Raw genomic sequence first — 24,325 nt, 5'->3', positions numbered from 1 at the left:
TTTCCACTTTTAGAACATTTTCTTAATTTTTATTGAAAGTAAATGCCTTTCCGATGTGATATGTGATGGGAAAAGGAAGAAGAGCGAGCTCGGCAAAAGGCGGATCCGAACCTGGGTCCCTAAGCCTTACGCTCTCCTGACTGCGCCACTGAAGACATGTAAATACATGCGTTTCTTTAAAATCTTGTTTGGTCCAACCATTTGTTTCATAATACAACATTGAAAAGCTCTATTTGTGGGCAAGTGTGTCGCCCTCACCTTGTGGTGGCTTGGAATTCAAAGGGGAATCGGATATTAGTGTTTAGACATAGGTCGGATGCCCAGATATCGGATATGTATCTGATTTAAAACCACATTTGGAAGTGGCTCAGATCGGATGCAAAAAAAAAAATCGGATCTCTGATTTTTTGTGCCAGTGTAAACACAGCCAAAGGGTCTAAAAACGTTCGAAGATTCAGTCTCTCTAAACTCCTCCTTTTCGAGAGCCTTCTGTGCTCTGATTGGTCAGATGCCTCAGTCTGTTGTGATTGGTCGACTGCTTACAACATGTGTCGGAAACTAAATACGAGTCTGAATTTCAGCTCAGGAGGCTTCCTTAGCACTTGATACACAGTGATATGAACAGTAACTTGGTAGACTTTGTTCGCGGGCAGCCAATGAAGAGCATAGGCTGGCATTATGCAAATGTGTTACATTGTTAAGATTATTGACAACTTGTTTCGGCAGTTCATAATTGATTCTTTCTTTTAGGAGACAATAAATGGAGCTTGAGTGATCGAATGGAATTCAAGCGTAGTTCAGGCAGACCACTGATCGCTAAATGATATCAGCTGACGCTCAGCTTATTTGTTACTCCACCTACTCTAATCAACTATAGTATTTAAGCTCATTCAAACTCATGTTCCTCAGTCTGTCGCACAGACATTTACACCCACCTCCACCCCTTCACCTCCTAGTATCTTCATTATCGAGTCTCGGATTCTGTGTAGAACTCTATTGTTATCATTGTATCTCTTTCTGTAATATGTGCTAAGAAACTTTTGGTTATTAAGAAGGCTGGGGGATTATGTTTCAAGGATGTATCTCAAGCTGTTTAGTATGGCAGCTCGAGCATCTTTGAGCCTAAGCCTTTCGACCAAATCAAAGATTGTCAATAAATTTCATTCTCAAAGTGGTCCTGACTGAACTGTATTTATCGTGCACTTTGATCTTTAAAACTGTGCAGACCTTTTACATTCACAAACAGCTATATTACACACTGCATGAAAGGCGATATTATAAAAACACAATAGGGGCATTTTAAAGAATCAAAACAGGACTCAGATGTATTACATGTAAATAAATCCAAACCATGAAAGCACTGGGGAGATATATTGTATGAACTGCACAGAGAAAAATGAATCACTGTATCAAGGCTGCAAATTAAATAGTGCTAAGTGTTGATTTGCATGATTTATTAAAGTTGCAGTTAAATGTGCAATTAATTTTGCTGTTGCACTGAAATAATCAATTGGCTATTGCTGAATGAAATTTGTCATCTAAAATTGGTAAATACATTAAAATATTGCTCATCTCGTATAAAGTGATTGATAATGTATAAAGTGATAAATGGAAAGTAATGGAGAAAATCTTGAATGTTTTGGTCTATTCCAGTGTTTTCAGAAACCATGGTTATGAAACCCTGCTTCACTATTCTACCGCAGACGTGTTTTAAAAAAAAGAAGGTGGAACCTGGCGAACCTTGGATCCCACCTTGTTCCTTGAGGCGAATGATCTCCGTATCCGAGCCAAAGCTGTTCCAGGCAGTGCAGTTGTAGATGGTCTGGAAGTCGGCGGGCACGATGTTACTCATGGTGAGCGTGGACAGCACCCCGTCCTCCGTGCTTACGGTCTCCACCGTGTAGCGACCTGACGTCCCCGACTCCAGGACAGTCTCCTTCCAGGACCAGGCCTGATGAAGCACAAAAGAAACCGTATTGAAAAGACCAGCATACAGTATGTTGTTTTGGATGTTGGTCTAGCATCACTGCAAAAAATATTTTCAAATACCTTTTTTTCTTATTGTCTTTTCTAACAAATGTTATTGAGGTTTATGCTTAACTCTTTACCCGCCGTTAACAGAATTTTATGGCAATCCATGTTTTAACTATTATATGGTAGGTGGCGCTGTTACGCATCTTCTGAAAGAGTACAGCGTCTCTAAATCCAAACGCAAGCGAAGATGAAGCAGAAACAAGCAAAAAAAGCACATATTAAACAGCATATAAATCAAAACTGCCTAACATTACTGAAATGAAATACCGTCCCAGGACGAGCTCTATGACTTTGAAGCTTTGGGGGGGGTTGATGGACTCCATCTACTCCATCTGTGTTTGATCATCATTCTGAATCTGATCCAGATGTCGTTTTGTTCAAACTTTTGCTTTTTTAAATGAAACTTATCAACATTCAAGTGTTGATAAAAAAATGCATGACGCTAGAATATTGTTTTGTCTTTCTTTTGATATATTGCATGTTAAGATATGCATACAGCAAAATATTCTGTGGGCCATGAAAGTTTTAAGAAAATTATCAAAAATGCTGCCGGTGGCTGGCAATTAAAATAAAAATGCTGGTGGGGAAAGAGTTAAAATATGAAAATGGGGCATATGGGGTACAAAAAAGATAGAAAAGTTTCATAATCTTACACAGTTTGTTTTCTCAAGTACATCTTAAATGTAGCACTTCTCAAGGTCTCATTTGGTAACAATGTATTACATGTATTAATATTAAAAATAATAAAAATGTCCAAGTTCATTAACAGATACAACATTAACTACGATGAATAAATGCTGTCGAAATATTGTCCATTGTTAGTTCACGTTAACACATAGTGTTAACTAAAGTGAACTAATGAAACCTTATTGCAAAGTGTTACCATTTTAAAGATGCAAGACCCCCTTTTTAGCTTCACAACCTGTATTTTACAACAGTTATACTAGCACTGAATCAGCCTACTGGTGCACACTGGTCTTTTCAGCTTGCAAAGAGAAACTCGCTTTTGCTTTCACCTGCTTTATAGGCATTATTACACATCTAAAGTTATTACTGGTTGTTCCAGACCACAGGAGCAGTCTTTCCCATTCAACTGACATTTAGAAATAGCATGGCAATAAAAGCAAAGCCACACGAGTAAACATCGTACAGAGATTACCTATGCACTTCCATGCACACAGCCACAAACACACACACGCATGCACAGTGTGAGTAATGAATCAAAAATTGGCCCGGAGAGGAGACAGTTCATCTAAGAGTGGTAAATCCTAATTGGATCTGTGGTAACAGGGCATAAGCATGCATTAAATGAGAAATTAGGGCTGTAAGCCTGCCATGTCTAATACCCGTTCACTCATATAGAGGAAACAAACGATTCGAGATGCAATTTCATTTATTAAACAGATCGTAACTCATGAGTGCGTTATGCATTATTGGACTGTGTTTACTGAGTCTAATGGAGTCACACAAGCCATGTGACAACAGCAACCGCCCACTCAACAGCTGCAATCCTGTCTGAGCTGAGTCACTGGAAGGAGAGCTGAGTAACTCACAATGCGGTCTGGGGGTGGCGTGCTGCGGATGAAACATTTGATCTGTCCCTTTTCCCCATGTGGAGCCTGGTGCGTCTGTGTGCTGGAGATGGTCGGAGGTCCTGAGGAGAGAAAAGACGCACGTAGTCACTCGTCACACACTCCGAGCCGTGAGCTAAACAATTCCCTGTTTGCGAGAGAGTCACAGGAATCTCTTCAAAACTGCTTATGACTGGTCGAGAACACCAACTGTTTGTTAGTCCCCTATACTCTCATTCACTACTCCCTACATTAATCCACTAATATGGTGAGTGAAAATGAGAAAAATTCGGACACTGAAAGGCTGCCGCTTTTGCATAGTTTGTGCTTGCTGTTTGACAAACTGGCAGCTCCAGTAGTAATGAAAAGATTTGTCTTGAACTCTGTCATGGAAACTATAACCTTAACTAAACAATTTCATTATCAATTTAATGGAATTTATACCTTGTAACCACATTGGACCAGCAGTTTGGAAAATGGATAGATGATTCAGCTGTGGGCGCGCATCTACTGGTGAGACGCAGGAATTAATTTGGCATGTGTGTAACTCTCAGGGCCCTATCGTTCGTTCGTTCGTTCGTTCGTTCGTTCATTTATTTATTTATACAGCACCTTACAAACTACTACCGTTGTTCCAAAGTGCTGTACATTGCAAAATTAAAGAAACCAACAGTACAACAAGACAAAAACACATAAAAACATCCATGTACTGATGTACTAAAATGCCAGAGAGTACAAATACAATTTTAAGTGGTCCTTATCATACACCCGGTGCAATGCAAGTGTTTTTTGCTAGTTTCAGCCCAATGCAGATATAATTTTCACATCCAGCGCCACGTTGTTTAAATATCAAATGCACTCGCGCTCATCTGTTCGCCCATGGGTGTGCTGGTGTGAAAACGAGGTGTGTTCAGGCGCATTGATGGAGCCTTGCTATTTTGAGGCAACTGAATTGCGGTATTTATTTTTTTTTTGGACGCATTAGTAATATGCAACTATAGGCGGGTGCACAACACGCATACACTCTGCTTGTTACACACACAGGGATGCACAGAAGCACACAAACATGCCAAATATTAAAAATAAAAGGATTACAATGTAAAATATTGTGTACATGATGAAAATGTCAACATGTCATAATAGTTTGTCATTTCATGTATCAGATTTACCTATTTGCAGTAATGATGAATGAAATTGGCAAATTATTACACACATATATTTAAACTGACTCGTCAGGTTGAGGGTGTCTATATTGTGCCATGTAAATAGCGAATCCGCCATGGTGCAAGCGCAACTGGCTTTTAAAGGGAATGGGAGATTATGATTGATTTATTGCACGTTACGCCCAAAACACACCCATGACTCATTAAGAGACTAGGTACAACCCTTTTGGACCATGTGTCGGGCGCACTGAACATTCATCAAACTAGCAAAAGTAGATTCGGACATGCCCTAAGTGCACCTGCGCCATGCTCTTCAGACCATGCATTTAGAGTGTTAAAATAGGGCCCTCACAGTGCATTATGGGTATTCTCTAGCCAATGTGCTTACATTGGTTGTAGACTCGTTATTGCGGTGCATTGTGGGACTGAATGAATGCACTCGATTATGTCCACTATGGTTTCAGACACCACTACAAATGGCTGTCCCCTCAAATAATGCCCTATTTAAGGCTATAGGGAGCGATTTCGGATTTCTCTGTTAAAATGGACGCATTATGTTTTAGGTTAAATCCGTTATTTACAACAATATTTGCTAATATTTTATGGCAAAATTCTATTCCATCTAATGATTTAGAGAGTTTCTGTATAACCTGTTCCTTAAGTACAAGAGGAAAGAACAATATCTCTAGCCCTAGAGTTAAACATATAAATTCCTGGGGCAATTCCCAAACATTTTAAACAGATGCAACAGACGACATCAATTTGGCATGTTTTACTGCGACTGTCGAGTATCACTCCAGACACTTGAACCGGCTCTTTAAAATGCTAAAAGTGCACTCAAATATACTCTGGGTGTTTGCCAAGTTATTACATCCTTCATTCACTTTAAAGTATGTACACAAGCATCAATTTTAAATTAAATTCTGTTTACCACCCACTTTCTGTGCGCAGTAATGGCATATGGTCAGTAGCGTTGGTCAAGCAGTCTTGACATCTGTGAATCTGGTGCATTGTATAATGACCCTCATTTGTACAGTTGGACTGCAGCTGGTGTGTGAATAAGACGCAGAGTTTGTGTGCAACTGTTGAATTTGCCCTGGAGAGTCACAGAAGCACGTACCAAGGCTGACATACACATTACCAGTTCCAAGATCGACAAATTCTGCTGGCCCACTCTTCGGGAGAGGTGTAAAACTTTAACCGAGGAGGCTAAAGATCTCATCTGTAGGATCTGCCAATCAAGCGTGCAATACCAAGGCCTTGCAGTGGCATGTTATAAATTTGGCATTAAAAGGAAAGAGCAGTATTGTATTCGGTTTGAATGGGCAGACTCTTAAAGGAGTCTCCTGTGGACTGGTCTATTTAAGAGTTGTGTTAAGGGTGAGGCAGTGAGGGTCTGGTCTTCATTTTCAATCTTGAAAAGAACTGATTTATGGCAGGCCTCATGTCTCCCGAGGAGATAAGACTCAGCGTGCCAACTGCAAGTCTATTTCTATAGGCAGCAATCGAGAGAGTGCCAATGGCGGAAAAATGTTATTTTGAAGAGATAACGGCCCCCTGAGCGTCTCTTCCTGTTCAGTTTTAACCATGGGCTTTGAACTCTGAACTCTGGCTTATGCTACAGCTCACCCTCTTTTTCCAAAATTGCACAAAACAAGCAATGCGGTGATGCAAAGGGTAAACCAGGTTTCTCTAGGATGGATTCGGAGTAACATCCCTGCTTAATGGATTACCAACCCTGCCAAAAACTGCACTTACATACACACGCACTCAAATTCAGACCAATCCACCAATCATGCATCTGCCAATCATCTGCGGCGGTGTCTCTCGACTGATTCGTAATTGCAGTTTATTAACTGGCTCTTATTAGAATAAATTAGCATCTAGATGAGCATGAGGCAGATGGAGTGCTGTAGTGAGGGGAATATCAGGCTGGTGGAGAGGAATGTTACACTTCACACCCCTTCATTAGACACCAGTGCAGCAGCGATACCTTGCCGCTTGTGATGTACGCATGCTACCCTTCGACTACAAAATCATAATCCACACGATATGCTGTGATAAAGGCTGGAGTGTATGTGTAGTTGCAGGCGTAAGGTAAATATATTCAGATCATTCCCTGCTGGCAGAGGGAAGGCCAGCGCTTGGTGGCTCAGAAGAATCAGCCCATGGATCAGGCTGTAAATGAGGAATATAATTAGATAGCTTATCACTTATCCTCAGAATGCTGGGTTTAAGGAACTCCGTGGGGAGTGGGAAGGCTGGAGGCTGGGTGTGTGTGAGAGAGAGAGAGAGAGAGAGAGAGAGAGAGTGCATTGGACAGCAGGGAATAGGTTTGCGTCAGTAGGAGGCGTACTCCTAATATGAGTCATAATGAATGCATTATCATGGGGTGGTGTCATGTAAAGTGGCGTCCCCCCCACAGAATCCTATCCCAAAATTATTCCCTCAGTTAACACAGGGATGTTTTATTCAAACCATCATGAAAATATGTATTATATTTTTATCATATGTTTTGAATTACATTGTGTACATCACGTTGTGATGATTACTCTAAAGATTATTTCATTTTTATAGGTTGTTGTTGAATATGGTTTTATGACTTTGAGAAATTAATATTGACTATTTCAAACGCCAAATTCGCATGGAGTGAGTGTTGTGACGTATTGGTTGAGGACCAGCATGTCTCACTCAGAACTCATTTGACATTGGTGAAAAACTGAATAAAGAGGTCTTGATTCAAGCATTCATCAGCATTAGGGGTCATTTGCACAGAATGCATTTATCCCATTCCACTGTGCTATTTTTCCATCGTTTTTTTTTTCTACGTAAACGGGCTAAGCGGTCATGTTTAACCACTGCACTCGCATCTTGCGCATGACACAGCATTCTAAAAACGCGGTGCTCAGGTTAAAATTCGAGACCTTGTGTTTTTCCCCATTCCACTTTGCAACTACATTTCAACTAACTCTCATTAGAGTATTAGTAGACTGTTACGTTAGGGTTAGGGTTGGAAGAATACGTAGACATTGTTGTAAAGTTACTTATATTCAGTAGAATGTCTGTTGGGGAGCATCAAAATAAAGGATTAGTGTATGCAGATATTAAGCAAACACTCTAATGACTGGTTGACATGTAGTTGTAAAGTTACTTATAGTTAGTAGAATGTCTAAAGCAAACCATCGAAATAAAGTTTTACCATTATTTGTTTTCATGCCCTTATTGGAACGTCCACCTGGAGGGAAAAATAAGGCCCCCCAGATATTTTTTACAAATTGATGTTTTATAAACAAATTTCGGGAGGAACACATTCAGGAAATTAAAACTGTTAAGTGGAGCAGACCCAGATAATTAAACCTAATTGAACACAAGAGGAGCTCATTAAAAAATCAACGATAGGAGGTGTATATAGACTGCCGATTTACCTTCCTGTCATTGACTGTTTCTTAGCATCCCTCCACCACCCCTTCTCCTCACTTAATTAAACTCACATAAGACATCAAATTAATATATGTAGTCTAGTTCTAGACTACTTCCATCACGGGGGGGGTACTCTGGGTTCGGGCAAAATTCCGAGCCCGGAGCCCTCCCCCGGACAGCACGCCAAATACGCATAATATTTACTCTATTTAATTTGATTTAAGTGTGAACTCGTGAAGTTTGTAATAAAGTACTAATGTACTAGGACAATGATATTACAAAAAAAACACTAATTCAGTATAAAAATCAAATGAACCCAAAATATGAACGCAATTTCCAAAGTTTCACGTTAATCATTTCCTATTGAAAAAGGCATAACGTACAATTTAGTGCATTGCACTCTGGGCTCATGTGTTTTCCTGTATATAGTAGGCATCATCAGTAAAGTGTATACTGAATTTGATCTTTTAATATCGTTTTAGTACATTATGCCATGTGTTTTACACTGTACTGCTATTTTTATTGAGTAAAATATTGCCGCAAGTGCTGTATATGGATCACAAGTGCCTAAAAGTTTGTTCACATATCTTTGTTTTTCTCTCTTTTGAGAGGTGACCTAAATATTCATTGCTTGAAACAGATGGAAAATTGACAGGCGTGTGTTGCAGTTCTGCGAATGCTTTGCCCTCCGGGTCTCTGTGCCAGTCACATGACTGAAAATATATGAATAAGATGACGGACTGCCTATAGCAATAAGTTGATTGGCTATTTTAGTGGGGCTTCCGTTCCTACACCTGGCATACTGAGCATTGTCCCATTCATTTGGTCTCTGCTTCATATTCAGGAGTTGTGAGCAACCTAATCGGATCTGATGCATATTTATTTATTCACCATTTAATCATGTGCAATTTATGAATAAAGGTAACACTTTAGTTTAGGGAACACATTCAGTATTATGTAGTTGCTTAGCATGCATATTACTAGGATATTGGCTGTTTATTAGTACATATTAATGCCTTATTCTGTATGACCATATTCTACATCCCTTAACACTTGCCCATACCTAAACATAACCACTACAACAAATTCCTAACTGGCAATCAATAAGCAGTAATTAGGAGTTTATTGAGGGAAAACTCCTAGTTAATAGAGAGTGAATGTGTTCCTTAATCTAAAGTGTCACCAAAAGTTTGGTCCATTCCACAGTGCAATTAAGCTTCTCTCTGAAAATATGGTTTTAGCATACTTACATTATTAACCGTGCGCTAAGCACCACAAATTTATCTCTGCACCACTGTCACCATTTATTTCACTAGCTTTCATTTGCCAAATCATTAATCTGTGGTGATTTCTCTCTTCTCCTCCAGCCTATATCTGCAAGTTGGTATGGAAGTGGAATACTAATTTTATTGGGGTATGAATATCTGGAGGAAAAGGGAAGATATTTTATTCAAAAAGAAATGTATATACAAAAGGAGGGACATTAAAATGGGCTCTATTTCAAGTTTTTCTTTTCTTTTATGTGTTTAAACACACTTGTGCACACACACACACATTAGACAAGCATATTTTTCCCTGTGTGTTGGTCAACAAATGTGCACCAGTGCACTCATGCAGACAAACCAAAAGTAGCAACCTTCCACAGTGACGCATATGTCCCATTTCTAAGCCGAGTTAATGTACTTTTATCCTGGAGACATAATGTACTCTTCCTGACATACATACACAAACGCTTTCATGCATAAATATGTTCCATTAACCCAATGATGAGTTCACATGCCATTGAAAACTACACATGTAAACAATGTGATTGAAAAATTTCACCACAGCAATTATTGTACTTTCGGATTGCTGCTAACCGCAAGCGCTTGCTGAAAGAGTGCATGAACCTGTGTGCAGTAAGAGGTGATTCACGGATTGTAGCGTGTGAAAGGTTGAGCCTGGTTTGTTTTGCCTCATTTCCGCTGCCATATATTTCCATTACAGGGCTAAACCCAGTCCGTGTGTCCTCTTGCCTGCAGTTCCAGCAATTAAACGCAGGACCTGGACTCCTTTTACCTGCACACTGACCTTTGGCACACTACGCCCTATTTTTAAATATCTTCCCTGAACTCTCAGAAGTGCCTAGAAACTACCCTCCCCCCATGCCTTTCAACCCCATTTTTTGTTATAGCATAAAATGTTCCCCATGGCACTTCACCTCCACTCCATTGTGCCTTTAGCAAAGCAATTTTTCAACCATCCATCTATTTAAGATTTTTAACACTTTCACAGATTTCACAATTGTTGGCATGATAAATGCGAGTCAGCGGAGCTCATGTGATCCGTCTCTGGAGTGTGGTCAAGAAAGAGCTTAGTGCTATTGTGAGTGATCTCATTGTGATATATGATTTGTATCTGTTCACATACAGCAATATAATTACGCATGGACAGAAATTGTCGCATGAGTGAGTTAATAGTTGCATTGATAGTGCTGCAGTGTACAGTTACAGTTAACTTTTAGCAGCAAGAAAACAGATGCCTTGTCAAAATAAAACAAATGAAACAATACTACTGGCAATTCGCAGTCTCTTCTGCTCACCAAGGCTGCATTTATTTGATTAAAAATACAGCAAAAATAATATTATTGTGAAATATTACAACAATTTAAAAGAACTGATTCCGATGTGAATATATTGTAAAATGTTATTTGATTCTGGAATCAATTATCTGGAATCAGCATCATTACTCCAGTCTTCAGTGTCACATGATCCTTCAGAAATCATTCTAATATGCTGATGTGTTGCTCAAGAGACATTTATCAATGTTGAAAACAGTTTCTGTTGCTTCATTTTTTTGTGAGTGCAAAGTTTAACCTTGATACTTTTTTCCAGACTACTTTGATGAACAGAAAGTTTTTATTGGAGATAGAAATCTTGTTGTATTATACATGTTTTACTGTCACTTTCGATCAATTGAATGTGTCCTTGCTGCATCAGTATTATTTTCTCTTTTTTTAAAAACCTACCCCTACACTTTTGAACCGTAGTGTTGCAGAAATAACTATTTTCAACATTGATGATAATAAGAAATGTTTCTTGAAAGCTAATGATTTCTGAAGGATCATGTGACACTGAAGACTGGAGTAATGATGCTGAAAATTCAGCTTTGATCACAGGAATAAATTACATTTTAAAGGGATAGTTCACCCAAAAAATGAAAATTAGCCCATGATTTACTCATCCTCAAGTTCTTTCAGACGAATACAATCTGTGTTATATTAAAATATGTCCTGGCTCTTCTTTCTGTTTTGAAGGGCCTCTATCCACCATAAAAGTGCTCCACACGGCTCCGGGGGGTTAATAAAGGCCTTCTGAAGCAACAGAAAAATATCCATATTTAAATCTTTACAAACTGTAATCTCTAACTTCCGCTAACTGTCGTACGCGCATTCAAAAGAGACTGCCGTTCCAGCGTGAGATGGATAGATGCACTTTTATGGACTTCAAAACAGAAACAGCCATTCCCTGCCATTATAAAGCCAGGACATTTTTAATATAACTCCGATTGTATTCGTCTGAAAGAATGTCATATACACCTAGCAAGACTTGAGGGTGAGTAAATCATGGGCTAATTTTCATTTTTGGGTGAACCATCCCTTTAAAATATAATAGTATAGAAAAAGGTTATTTTCAATTGTAATGATATTTCACAATATTACTGTTGGCATTTTGATTAAATAAATGCAGCCTTGGTGAGCATAAAATCTGTTATTTGAACAGCAGTGTACATACAACAAAACAAACAAATTGAATCCGCAAGCCAAGTCATATCCACGAGCAACATCACAAATAAATGAACATAAGGACACATTCAGATATTAAATCCCATTAAGGCTCAAAATACACATGGAGAAATGAGATCCCTATGTGAGGATCTAGGGAACAAAACGCAGAAAGCAATGTGCATCCATTAGGGTGTTTTCGGCAAACGGTGTCCCCTGCTAGCTATTTGATTATAATTAAATTACATTGGCCCTGAGAGAATGCTGGAACTCCCTTGTCTATATTCTGAGTCTCAGTAGGAGCTCGGGTTCCAGTGACAGGCAACTGGGAGGAAACAGATATCGACAAATTCCAAACATGTGCATTTAATTGGTAGCATTTTTAGGTGACTCGCTGAAGATAAAGCTAACATAGGTGAATCATTTCTTTTTTGAGCTTTAGTTCTCCTCTTCATCCAACGCTATCTCTCGACCAATGTGTACGTATTTGTTCGAGGTGGCTAATTTGCACTGTAAGATGCCGGGACGTCTGGACTAAGGAACGACTACTCCCGAGAAAGCAAAAGATGTTTTGGGAAATTAACATTTGAACTCTCTCTTGTGAGAGTGGCATCCTCACCCGAGGCTCAGCCACACACATACAATAACCTTCATTTACATTTCATCCCCCTCACCCTCACCTCTCCTCTACATATGTTGTAATACAACAAAAATCTATATGAGTTCATGTGAACAAGTACTATACAGTACTATACATGTTTGGAATAATTTGAAATGTCTCAGTGCGACTGGTACAAAGGTCTCATTCCCACAGAAGTAAAACAAAAGGTAACAAAGGTTTTAAGAGTTTTCAGACACTCAGTGTTATAATTTTTAGATGTCAGGTATCTATCTTTTATTCCTTACCTCAGAGCATTTGATGTTATTTATTGATTATCTTTGAATTGATTATGTAATTGGCATGATAAATTTACCTGACTAATAATACATTGTTACATTGATTTATTCTGACTTACTCTGGAATTATTAACTCAAGTTGATTATGTTAAGTCAATAACACTGCAAATCTACGATCAGGTTAGTAGCAGACTAACACAGTTTAGGTGAAGCATAAGGGCACACCATACTGATGTTTTAGAGCTCCGACTAACTCATTGGCATTAGTTACGTATACTTAGACTGCAGAGGTTAGTAGACCGTTGCTCCATTTAGAGCAACAAAACGTTGTTAGACCAATTCATCTAAAAAGGGTGAGCCTCAATTCCTGATTATTGTAATATTATTCTAAGTTAAGTTTGAAGTTAAGTTGGTCACTTGGTTCTATGGCAATGGTCATGGTCTCTGATTAGATACAGTCTTAAAGTCCTCATGAAATCAAAATCAATCTTATTTACTTTATTAGCCTAGCCTGACATCGTCATACTCAATTCTAGTCAGAATATGAGTCTGATACTGCTCCGTTGGGCTGTGATTATGGGGCGTGTTTCAACCGAACCAGGAAAGACCTCAATTGGATAGACCTACAACCAATCAGAGCAACGGAGCGACCGAGCGTCGCATAACGTTAGTAGTCAAATGTCAACAGAACTCAACTGCACACAGTGTTGCCAAGTCCATGGGTTGAAGCGACCCCAATTATGTGATATACAGACCCAGGAATGCGAATTTTAGCAGGCAGTCCTTCCAAAATAACACATATTTTACCCCCCAAATGCCTTTTTTTCCCGGAGAACCCCCCTGAAAAGCTATTGGGCTTGTTTTTGGCTAGTTTTGAGGAACGTTAGCAATTGGGCGGGTTTTGTTGTAAAAACTTGGCAACCCTGTCTGCACGCACGCTGGAATAAGTAGCCTAACGTTAGAAGAAAAAGATGAGTGTAAACGAACTTTGCCGGTGTTGTAAAAAAAGATTTTAAGGATACACAGAGTACTTACCAACACGATCATCATTTCTGAGAGAAATAGTAAAGGTGAATGCATATATGAACAAGTTCTCCGTTTAGGATTAGAACAAATTCAACCCAAGCGCTCTTTGATGACGTGGATGATTACGTTTATCATCTGTCCATCATCGTCTAAAGCCCGCCCTGACAATTTCATTCGTCCGAACAGCTTCTGTTCTGGCATTATTACTCCTCTATTGAGCAAGTCCAGACCGAACTCCCCGAGTAAAAATGTTGTGAGCGGGGCTAAGTTCGGCTGGCATCCAGGCTATTATTAGCCCACATTACAGGTCTTAGAGTGAACAACTAATCCGTGCAAGTTCATACACATAAACAAATTGTTTGCCGTGGTAATCTTTAATCCGGTCTTGAATGGGTTCCCTTTCCGATGACGACTGTGTGACGGCTTGGGTTTGAATATCCTTAACCACTCCCCTCCAACCGTTAGTCTGCTATGAGCGTGAGATGGAGAGGAGCGCTGAAGTAAAACCCTGCCGTCTATTCAATATTCCGTTTTGCTTGGAAATACGTCACAGCACTGAAATAAAATCAGTTGCAACTTCTGGTTCACTGGGATTTTAAGTGAGTTCAGATCTAAGGGGAATGAATTAAATATTCTAGAATGAGCAACGTATAGCACGGCCCTCTAGAATATCAGTTAATCACCTCTGTCTAATGACCAAGACTGATGAGTTTGTGATAAAGAGATCGTAAACTCGGCCGGTGCGAGACTCAAAGTGTTATTGGGATCCGGATGAACGGGTATAATTTCAACAAAGGGTTAAACAGATAAAATCAAATGTGTAATTAAGCTATTATTCAAATGACCGAATAACCAATCGGCATTCCAACCTAAATTCGAGGTCATGATAAAATGGAGTCAGATAAATTGGAATTAAATGACTTTGCCACGCTGAAAAGACCAAACGCACAGAAACCTTCACCCACTTATTGGAAGCCGTCGTTGGGACGATTGTGTGGGCGTTACAGTACGAATCCGTACAACCTCACTTGTATGAATTCGTACAATTTGTCTATACTGCAGTGATGGGTAGGTTTTAGGGGCGGGGTTAGGGCTAGGCCATTTGTACAAAATCATAGGAATTGACCAACAAATTCGTATGAGTGGGGCTGTACAAATTTGTACGAATTGCCGTGCGATTGGGTCATCCTTCTCACTTGGTTTCTCTCTTTTACTTTTCTCTTACTGATCAAACCACACAGCTCTGGTTATCAGTCATTCTTCACATCAATGCTTTTGAATTTCAGTCACTCGTCAGGAGCACGTTGATGAGGACGATGTGAAATGATTGGCTTCATCTCCCAAATGCACCATAACTTGAAACAATCAGCTCCATGCTACAAGAGAGCCTGCGCCACATGTTGCCACATCAAAGGCTACGCTAGGTGCTCGAGTCTAACATGCAGCACTCTTGTGTTCACTTTCAGAAATGAGTTAGAACACAGCTTGCAGTCCTCTTGAGGCTTTTAGAGCGAAAGGGCTCACTTATTGAAAAGAATCAAAAGAGTCTTTGATAAAAAAAAGACAGATCCCGTTCAAGAGGTGTAAAATGATACAAATCTAATGATAAATTAAGTACATGGGTAATTAATAAAATAGCAATTCAGAGGAATACATGTTATATACTCCATATTCGCTATATCAGTGAATACATACGTTTTATTTTCCGCAGTTGTGTCTTAATAAAAATGATTTGCACATTCCGGTTGTCACGTTTGGTTTTGGGATTTGGTTGACGTTTATGTTGTCATGTCTTTTATTTTGTAATTTTGCTTCAGTCATGTTTCCTGGTTCTTGTCATGTGACCTCCTTGCCCTTATGCGATCATCTCATGTGCTTCCCTGGTTTCATTTGTCTTGTTCTGATTGGTTCCCTTGTTCATTGGTTGTCATAGTAATGTGTTCTCCTAGTTTCTGCATATTTAGTCCTCATGTTTGCCAGGTCAGTTTGTCGAGTATTATCCATTATCCATTACCATTGTTGGTGAGTTCATGTTTCTTGTCGATTCTATGCCAAGTCAAGTCAAGTCTATGTTCATCATATTCCTGTTCATGTTCTCGATTTAATAAATGCTGCACTTTTGGTTCAACTACAACTTGCCTCCAGTGAACTAACGTTACACTGGTAGAATGTGAAACCATATTTGCTTCATTTCACTTCTTTAATGAGGGGGAAAAATGCACAGCAGAACTTGATTTTTTCCATTGAGAATTGATCTGATTGTAAAAAGTGACATACTAAAATAGTGCCAGACCAGGGGTGTGAACCTTGACAGTGATTCGATTCACTCAGTTTTGCTTTGCTTCAAAGGTGATATCTGAAAATTCAACTGGATTCCATACAAAATGTCATACTATTTGAATGTACAGTAATTTGATTCAGTAATTTTAAAAGGTTAAATACCCAAAAACTGTAACACATTATCCTGTATATCGTCATAAGCTCTTACTAAGGTTTTCTACTTGTATTTTCTATTTTCTTCTTGTATCACTCAAAAAATATTCACAGATGGTGAGTGGCAGAGCCTTCGGCAACATTAGTTGCCTGTGGGCTTAACCTCTTAACTGTCACCCCCCTTTTTGAGAATACACATGAAAATGCACTATCCAAACTTAAAGGGCTGTAATTCAAGAATGCTTTGGAATATAGACCAAAGTTTGGTCTCGTTTTAAAGACGACGTTCTGCAGATTATTGCTGAAGTGAAAGCAATTCAAAATATGAAAGTATGAAATAGTTATGGAAGTTTAAATTTACTGTAAATGAAAAATACTGTACTAAATATTTTTTATTTCATATAAAATATATATTTTACAAAAAAGCATTTACTCTAAAATTACTATAAAATCAAAGCCATATGTCTAACCAATTTGTGTTCCAAATTTGAAGTTGATATCACAAAAATTGAGTCCCCATGAGATTTTGTTTAGGTGCTGTACCAAAAATAGCCACCGGGTGTCATTCAAATTCCATTTATTGTTGTTTTGATGCATTTTCCTGTAAATTTCTGTCCAAATATTACTTCCATCACAAAACAGTCACCAAATATGGACCCTTGAGACTCAGACCTTTCCGACAATATGCGTTTTGTCAAGATTGGAAAAGATTTTGAATATAAAGTAGTTAAAATAATTGTTGTAATATGAAACATGACAGCGCCCACTAGGGGAGGAGCCCACTAGAATAATTTAGAGTAACGTTTCCATGGCAACACAATGTCCGATTTCAAAACGGTTTTCACAGGATGAATTTTGAGTTTGTAAGCTTTCAAATGATACCTAATTTGTGATAATTACTTAAATATATGATATGAAAAAAAGGCGATCAAAAAAAGAGCACCAGGCGTCCCACCTGTGGGACGGTGACAGTTAAAGGGTTAAAGGTTTTAATACTCAGAAACATGATGATGCAGTGTTGGATCTTTTCATAAACCTCCAGAAATCTTTCTACTACCAGAAAAACTAACAACATGACCGCATTTATTCAGGATTCCAGGCAATCCTGAACTCTCTAGGAGTCAAGAATGAATGCAAAGCAGAGGTGCCGTTTAGTGTCCCTATAAAGAACAAAATGCACTTGATGAAAGAGGATGTCATCTGTAATTTCTGTAATTCCTGCGTTCTCTGTAGGACCAGAATGAATGTCTGACTTTGCATATTAATACTATCAGTCATAACAGCTCTTTATTGATTTTCTTTCATTTCACAGAACCAAATTGCATTAGTGAATCTAAACTTGCAGAGGAATCATTCAATGCAAACACAATTGTCACTTTGGCTGAACTTCTCTTATTTTCCACTCACGTCAAAGCCGTAGCCCATGGCAAATGGCTTCGGAGAGAAAGGAGCTTTTAAAAGACGTGTTGGATTTTGCGAATGAAAGCTGTTGTGCGGCTAATGCATGCCGCCTGAATATCAAGTGGTCGTAATGAAGTAATTTATCTGAGAGTAGCCAGTCTCCCGCTATTCTCCTGTGTTCATTAGCCTGTCACAGCCTAAGAAACAGCTCCTCGTGCAATTCTTACTGAATATAATAAGCATTAGCCCAGAGAAACGACAGACCAAAGAGTAAACATCAAACTTATGTCTCGGAGTCAACATGAATGCCAAAATAGGTCTAATTCATCCAACTGTCATCTGGACTTTCAATTGCTTGCACCTTTACATATGCTTCAAACGGGGACATTTGCCACCGTCAAACATAAAGTGACTCCCTTTATATCTGCAAGTCAAACTCTCATTAGCCATGCTCCTTTTAGAAGAGCATCATACGTACCATTTACGGTGAGGGAGACTTCCTTCTCAGCCGCTCCAACGCGAGGCACTACCGCACGACACACATATTTCCCAGCATCCTCTTGCCTGACGGATTTCAGTGTCAGGATGTTCTCATTGCTTAGCACCTGTAGTCAAAGGTCAAATATCAAAACGTTAAAAAAGGAGTGCGAAGGGAGCTGGCCAGAGTCAAAATGAATCAGGACGGATGGGCAGCTAAGCTTGGAAAAGGGCCTTCTTCTCAATTATTAAAATCCAATTTGGGTCAGATGAGGAGGACCATGTGAACATGGGATATGGTAGGTGACAGTCAACCGGGAGAGAAATAAGACTGGTCGGTTTCATTGGGGCAGAATTTATTTGCCAGGTCTTTGCCAGCATATGGACACACCCCAAACTGATTAGGATTTGCAAGGAATCTTAAAAACCAAGATGTTTGCCATCAGGGTACAGCTCTAAATGTAAACACTATGTACCATCATGTCAAATACAACGATTTTTTTCCCATTCAGTTCCTGAGCTGTTCAGGAATAAAAGGCAATGTATTAAGAGATCAAAGGTTTTATACGAAGAATATCATATTGAAGTTTAAAATGAATAGATGAAAAGCCAAAAATCTAATAAAAGTGATTTTTCATGTCTGCTTGATCTCTTGTTCTTTACAAAGACAATATGTTGTCTGAACATCAATGTAGCTAGAATGAAAAATTGGATGGTTGGTGTAAGATAACCGTGTGTTTACTTCAAAGATTAAACTTTGATCAGGGTTAAAGGACAATGTCCAACAACAATGTCTAGCAACTTACCACTCCAGAGCCCCTTTTCATCCATACAATAGTTAAAGAGGGGTTTCCTGTCCAGGCACAGTTAAACACAGCATCCGATCCTAGGTCAACCTGTAAAGACTGGGGCTCTGCAGCCATCCGAGGTCCAACTGGAGAAAAGCAGACTAGGTTATCGAATCTATTCAGAGACCGTTGTAAACTTGTTTTAATATGAGATTGATGGAAGCTGACAATTATAGTCTCTCATAATAATTATCCTTCAAAAATGATGAACCAGAGGTGTCCAGTCTTGCTCATGGTGGGTCTTTTTCCTGCAAAGTTTTGATCCAACACACCTGCTAATCAAGGTGTTTAGGATTATCAGAAGTGTGCAGGTATGTTGGAGCAAGCTTTGCAGGAACGTGGTCCTCCAGGATGGTTTGGACACCTCTGTTACGAACAAACAGAAAGAACTCACAGTAGACGTCCACGTTCCGACTGATGTTGGTGCTCCCAAGTGGGTTAGTGACCTCACAGGACACTGGCTCTGTGAAGAACGAATGGTCCACTATAACTTCATAAGTGTCTCCAGAGACTTCCTTTATCACGCTTCCTCCTTTTGCCCACCTACAAACAGTAGAAATAGATTATTACAAGTATTAGTACTAAACAAAAGTAAGTGACAAACCAAACGAAAGCCAGCGAACTTGATGGTTTTAATCTGTACACTCAAAACAAGTGCAACAATTATATTATGGATACAACAGCTCATCACTGTGACAGTATCCTCAAAGGGAAATCTTATTTACCTTAAGTACCTTAAGGTTACACCTTTCTACTCAAATATCCACCTTTTAGGGGTAGATAGGGTACAACATTGTCCTTCTAAGAGTACTGCCCCAGTGGCAAGCTGTTGTACCTCTAAAGGTACAATTTTTGCACATTTTGTTCTGAGAGTGTAGGTAGTAAGGAAGTAATTGGTAAGTGTTCCTTGATCAACATCCTTATAGGGGTGTCCAATCCTGCTCCTGTTTAGAGTTTAGCTCCACTCATTGAACACACATGAAACAGCTTATTAAAGGATTAGTTCACTTTTAAATAAACTTTTGCTGGTAATTTACTCACCCCCATGTCATCCAAGATGTCCATGTATTTCTTTCTGCAGTCGAAAAGAAATTAAGATTTTTGATGAAAGCATTCCAGGATTTTTCTCCATATAATGGACTTCAATGGCTCCAAACAGTTCATGGTCCAAATGACAGTTTCAGTGACAAAATACGAACGTGGTCATAGATGTATACGTAGATGCCTCATTCTACTGATCCGTGCAAGTGCCAATGAGGCATCTATGTATACATCTATGACCCCGCTCGTATTTTGACCTCACTTAGCGGAAGTCATGGCGGAGCTCAGAGATGATCTCGTTCGTCTGATAAGAGGTAAAATATAACCATAAATACTGCTCGGTTTCTCACAGCAACTGATCGTTTCGCTAGTTAAGACCCTTATTCATCGTCTGGTATCATTTGGTATTGTTTAAAGCCCTTTGAAGCGGCACTGGAAATGTAATTTGGACCTTGAACCATTTGGAGCCCATTGAAGTCCATTATATAGATTAAAATCCTGGAATATTTTCATGAAAAATCTTAATTTCTTTTCGACTGCAGAAAGAAAGACATGGACATCTTGAATGACATGGGGGTGAGTAAATTATCAGCAAAAGTTTATTTAAAAGTGAACTAATCCTTTAAAGTCTTTAGACATTTTTAATGTTGGTTCAGGTTGTAGCTAAACTCCTTATTGGTCCTGGAACAAACCTTCTGTCAACTAGCCAGATTTAAAGGGGACCTATTATGCAAAATTCACTTTGTGTGTGTGTAAAGAACAACAGCAAATCAATTTACGCCAGACTGCTTCACAAACGAGGGTCAGTTCAATACTGGATTTGCACAAAAGTTGTTCCTGAAAGATTTTTAGATTAACATGACAGTACATGCTAGTTGATGTGTTGTATAAACTTAACTCCACAATAACTACATAAATGCACCCACTAACCATTCAGAAACATCCAGCTGCATTCTAAAAATGGTAACTTCTTCCTGAGTCTCTCCATCAGTGTTCGACTCCGGTTTGAACGTGCAAGGCTGAACATCGATACTGACAATTTCTGACATTAAAGCTGCGTGACATTCTCCAGTTTTGCCGTTGCCGGAGTATCCGAATGAAAAAGCTGTAAAGGCTCCACCCATTTCTGGAAAGGGGGCTGGGAACAGCAGCTCATTTGAATTTAAAGGGACACATACAAAAACTGTGTGTTTTTGCTCACACCCAAGTTATAATTCCCCTACTCATTTATAAATTCAAAGCCTTCTATCTAAGATAATTTGATACATATCCTTAAGCTCATTATTAAAAGAGGTATCAGATCCACTGTTCGAGTAACACATTTATTTAAACCATATTTTCTTTTCTTTAATGGAATAGAAAGCCATCATTATAAGTCCCTGTCAGATGTACACTATCACAGAAAAAGGGGAACCCAATTTAGAGGTTACCATGGCAATAACAGGAAGACCTGGTGTCTAATCCATTTCCTTCTATCATAGTCATCAATGAGACATGATAGCTGCCTGTCAGTAGATGGTTAGAGAACGACAGAAAGAAAGACAACCACCTTCTGTGGGAGCTGATGTATCCAAGGCTGTTTTGTTTGAGAGAATTACAACACTGTAATATGACAAATCATTGAGTGAGATTTATCTTGCCTCAGCATGTTTTTGCCTGGATACCAAGGTAACAACACTGAATGTAGACAGACTGGCAAAAACAAATCCTCAATTGACTAAAAGACACCAGCCTCTCTCTACATGACACCAACCCCATATACCGTACCAGGGCTTGAAGTTAACACCCGCCAAAAGCGGGTGTATTTCAGCAGTGGCTTGCAATGCAGTCACTCCTATTCTAGCCACTTTGGTGGGCTGAATTGTATATATAATATATACATTTTTAAATTGTAGTCTTTTTAAAAGGTATCTGAAATAATAAACTATGTGCAATGTAGTGATTTTTCTATATAAATCAACACTGAAATATCTGAAACGCTTCCAATACTAATTTTCTGCAGAATAGATACACTAGACCAGCTGGGCTTTATCAATTCATCATGATCTCTCCAACGGCGAGTGATACACAAACCCACCTCTCCTCTCTCAATCATTTCATTTGCTCCGATGAATATTGTTGGTGTTACAGGGCCTGAATTTGAAATTGGATTGTGTGCATTGCACATCATTTTACACATTCCCGCAAATTTTGTGCATACCCAAAATGCATGCACATAAAACCGCCTCTGATAAAACCGAGTTTTTTCAGTGCTTATTGCGGTTAAACAGTCAAATGCGAGTATTCACATAAACACAGTCAATTGTGTACGTAAACGGTTGAGAAAGAAAATGCATGTGTAACAGTATAATGGATCCGTGCGTCAGTTCTTAAAGTGTCTTAAAGCCGTCTAATATTCATGTACCTGCAGCCAAATTATGAGATTATATTAAAAATATCGATGTAGTTTTCCCCCAATGGTATCGCTCTCAAAATTGTGGCCAGTGTAACATTGAAAAACAACTAGCCACAGTGGCTTTTGAGAAAAAAGTTAATCTTAAGCCTAGTACCATACCATTTAAACTAGATGTTAATATTGTCAGCACTCTCCATATGGAACTATTTGTTTATGTAAGAGGAATCTTCCGGCATGACTTAGTTTCTCCCAAACAGACAAAGTAATGCATATCTATGTCACTTGCGTGGTCTAGCTTGCGGTTCCCTGTTGGCGACTATGATGGGACACATTTGTAAAAGCCAAAGTCAATGGAGAATGGGTGTCACAGCCTGACACTAGGCTAAATATTTCAATAAACGAGTATATTCGATGCCAGTTAAATCCTCGCTGTTGAGAAGCATCGCTTTACCAAGCCAGTTTTACATTTCAGTACACTCAAAGCAGCCGGCACTGGTAAAACGATGCCAAAACTTCACTATTCACCTGCTCTGTGGGAGTGAGCGCACAATTCATTACCTCTGCAACTAACTCATACCATCTGTGGGCCCGATAGAGTGTCATTTAAATGATAACAGTCTCCCTCTTGACTAAATTAAAATAAGGAGGGAGAGCAGTTGTAATTGGCCTAGCTAGTGTGCTTGAGAAGTACTGTTTCATGTTGTTAGCATAAACAGCTTCGAACACAGTCTGCTAAATCTGCACAGGCACACCTGTGCTTCCAAAAATATTCAAATCAGGGCAGACGGCTGTGCATGTCACCTCCGTTCTCTACAAAATTGTTCTAGGGGAAGTGAATATGCGTCACTGTGAAACTTTATATTTATAGGCAATTACAGAAGCAGTTACCTGCTATACGTCTATCAGAGTTTTTCTTTGTTGCAGTAACAGTAACTGTATAAATTACACATGGAGCTTTTGAAGCAGCTGCTTTGTAATTAGATGAGAAGATTGACTATGCCATAATTTCATTTAGCTTTAAATAGCCTGTTTATTACAAGAACCTAGGAGGATGATTATCATGTTCTTTTAAGTAACTAGCTTATATTTATTAGCTGCGTGCGTCTTTCATTAGAAACTTGTATTCATACAATTCTTATTCTGTTATGATCAATCTTGGCTGTGGTCCCTTATGACGAGGAACACATATTTCCTATTCATTTAAATCCCATTTCCTCGAGTCAGTATAGGGGAAAGCAACTATTACGACACACAATATTTATGGAGCGCTGCCCGTACAAGCCTCATAAATCTTCCTCAGGCTTTACTAGAACTTTGTCGCGGTAATGCTAACAGTTTATATTTAAGCTTGTGTGCTTTAAGTATGCTAAAGTGTACTTCTTTTTCAAAAGGTGATTAAGGGTCTGTTCACTCAGAATATGTTTTTATAAGAGTAACGGATGTAATCCAGTAAGAGCTGTGCGTGTAAACCACATTACCCTGGCCTCCAGAGTGGGCCCACCTCCTACACCTTTTGGAATCCTGCTTGGAACGAGTCGAGTAGGACCAGTTACATCTTGTAACTGTAACTTTGGGGTAATGGACGAAGGCCAGTAAGAGCTGTGTATGTAAACCTCAATCCCCTGGCCTCAAGAGTCGCACTAGAGGCTGCAGTTTTTAGCATCCTTCTTATAGCACCTGCCTCCCATATTGGAGATGCTGGTTCAAATCCCACTCGTAGTGGGTCGAGTATGACCGGTTACATTTGGTGCCGTGACCCGGATGGGAGTGAGGTTAAGGGAGGTGAGTGTAATGGACGTAGGCCAGTAAGAGCTGTGTGTGTAAACCTCACTCCCCTGACCACAAGAGGCGCTTTA

At 39.2% G+C, this 24,325-nt stretch overlaps 1 protein-coding gene across 8 annotated transcripts in view; it reads right to left on the bottom strand.

Annotated features, from left to right (window-relative positions):
* The window catches only part of kirrel3b (kirre like nephrin family adhesion molecule 3b), a 282,241-nt gene that overhangs the window by 17,771 nt on the left and 240,145 nt on the right, over window positions 1-24,325 (bottom strand). For 4 of the 8 annotated variants that reach the window (XM_079826192.1, XM_079826195.1, XM_079826191.1 and 1 more), the window contains exons 7-11: window positions 19,428-19,576; window positions 18,992-19,119; window positions 18,187-18,313; window positions 3,588-3,688; window positions 1,741-1,951 (exon numbers count right to left, since the gene is read on the bottom strand). In XM_079826192.1, coding sequence (XP_079682318.1) covers window positions 1,741-1,951; window positions 3,588-3,688; window positions 18,187-18,313; window positions 18,992-19,119; window positions 19,428-19,576 — 716 coding nt within the window. The remainder of the gene's footprint in view (window positions 1-1,740; window positions 1,952-3,587; window positions 3,689-18,186; window positions 18,314-18,991; window positions 19,120-19,427; window positions 19,577-24,325) is intronic. The other 4 variants (XM_079826193.1, XM_079826194.1, XM_079826196.1 and 1 more) reach the window with 1 other exon arrangement.

Source organism: Gobio gobio (assembly GCF_949357685.1).
Source record: "Gobio gobio genome assembly, chromosome: 9".
Taxonomy (NCBI): domain Eukaryota; kingdom Metazoa; phylum Chordata; class Actinopteri; order Cypriniformes; family Gobionidae; genus Gobio; species Gobio gobio.
Note: the sequence above shows the minus strand (reverse complement) of the source record. Positions and strands in the feature narration are given on the sequence as shown.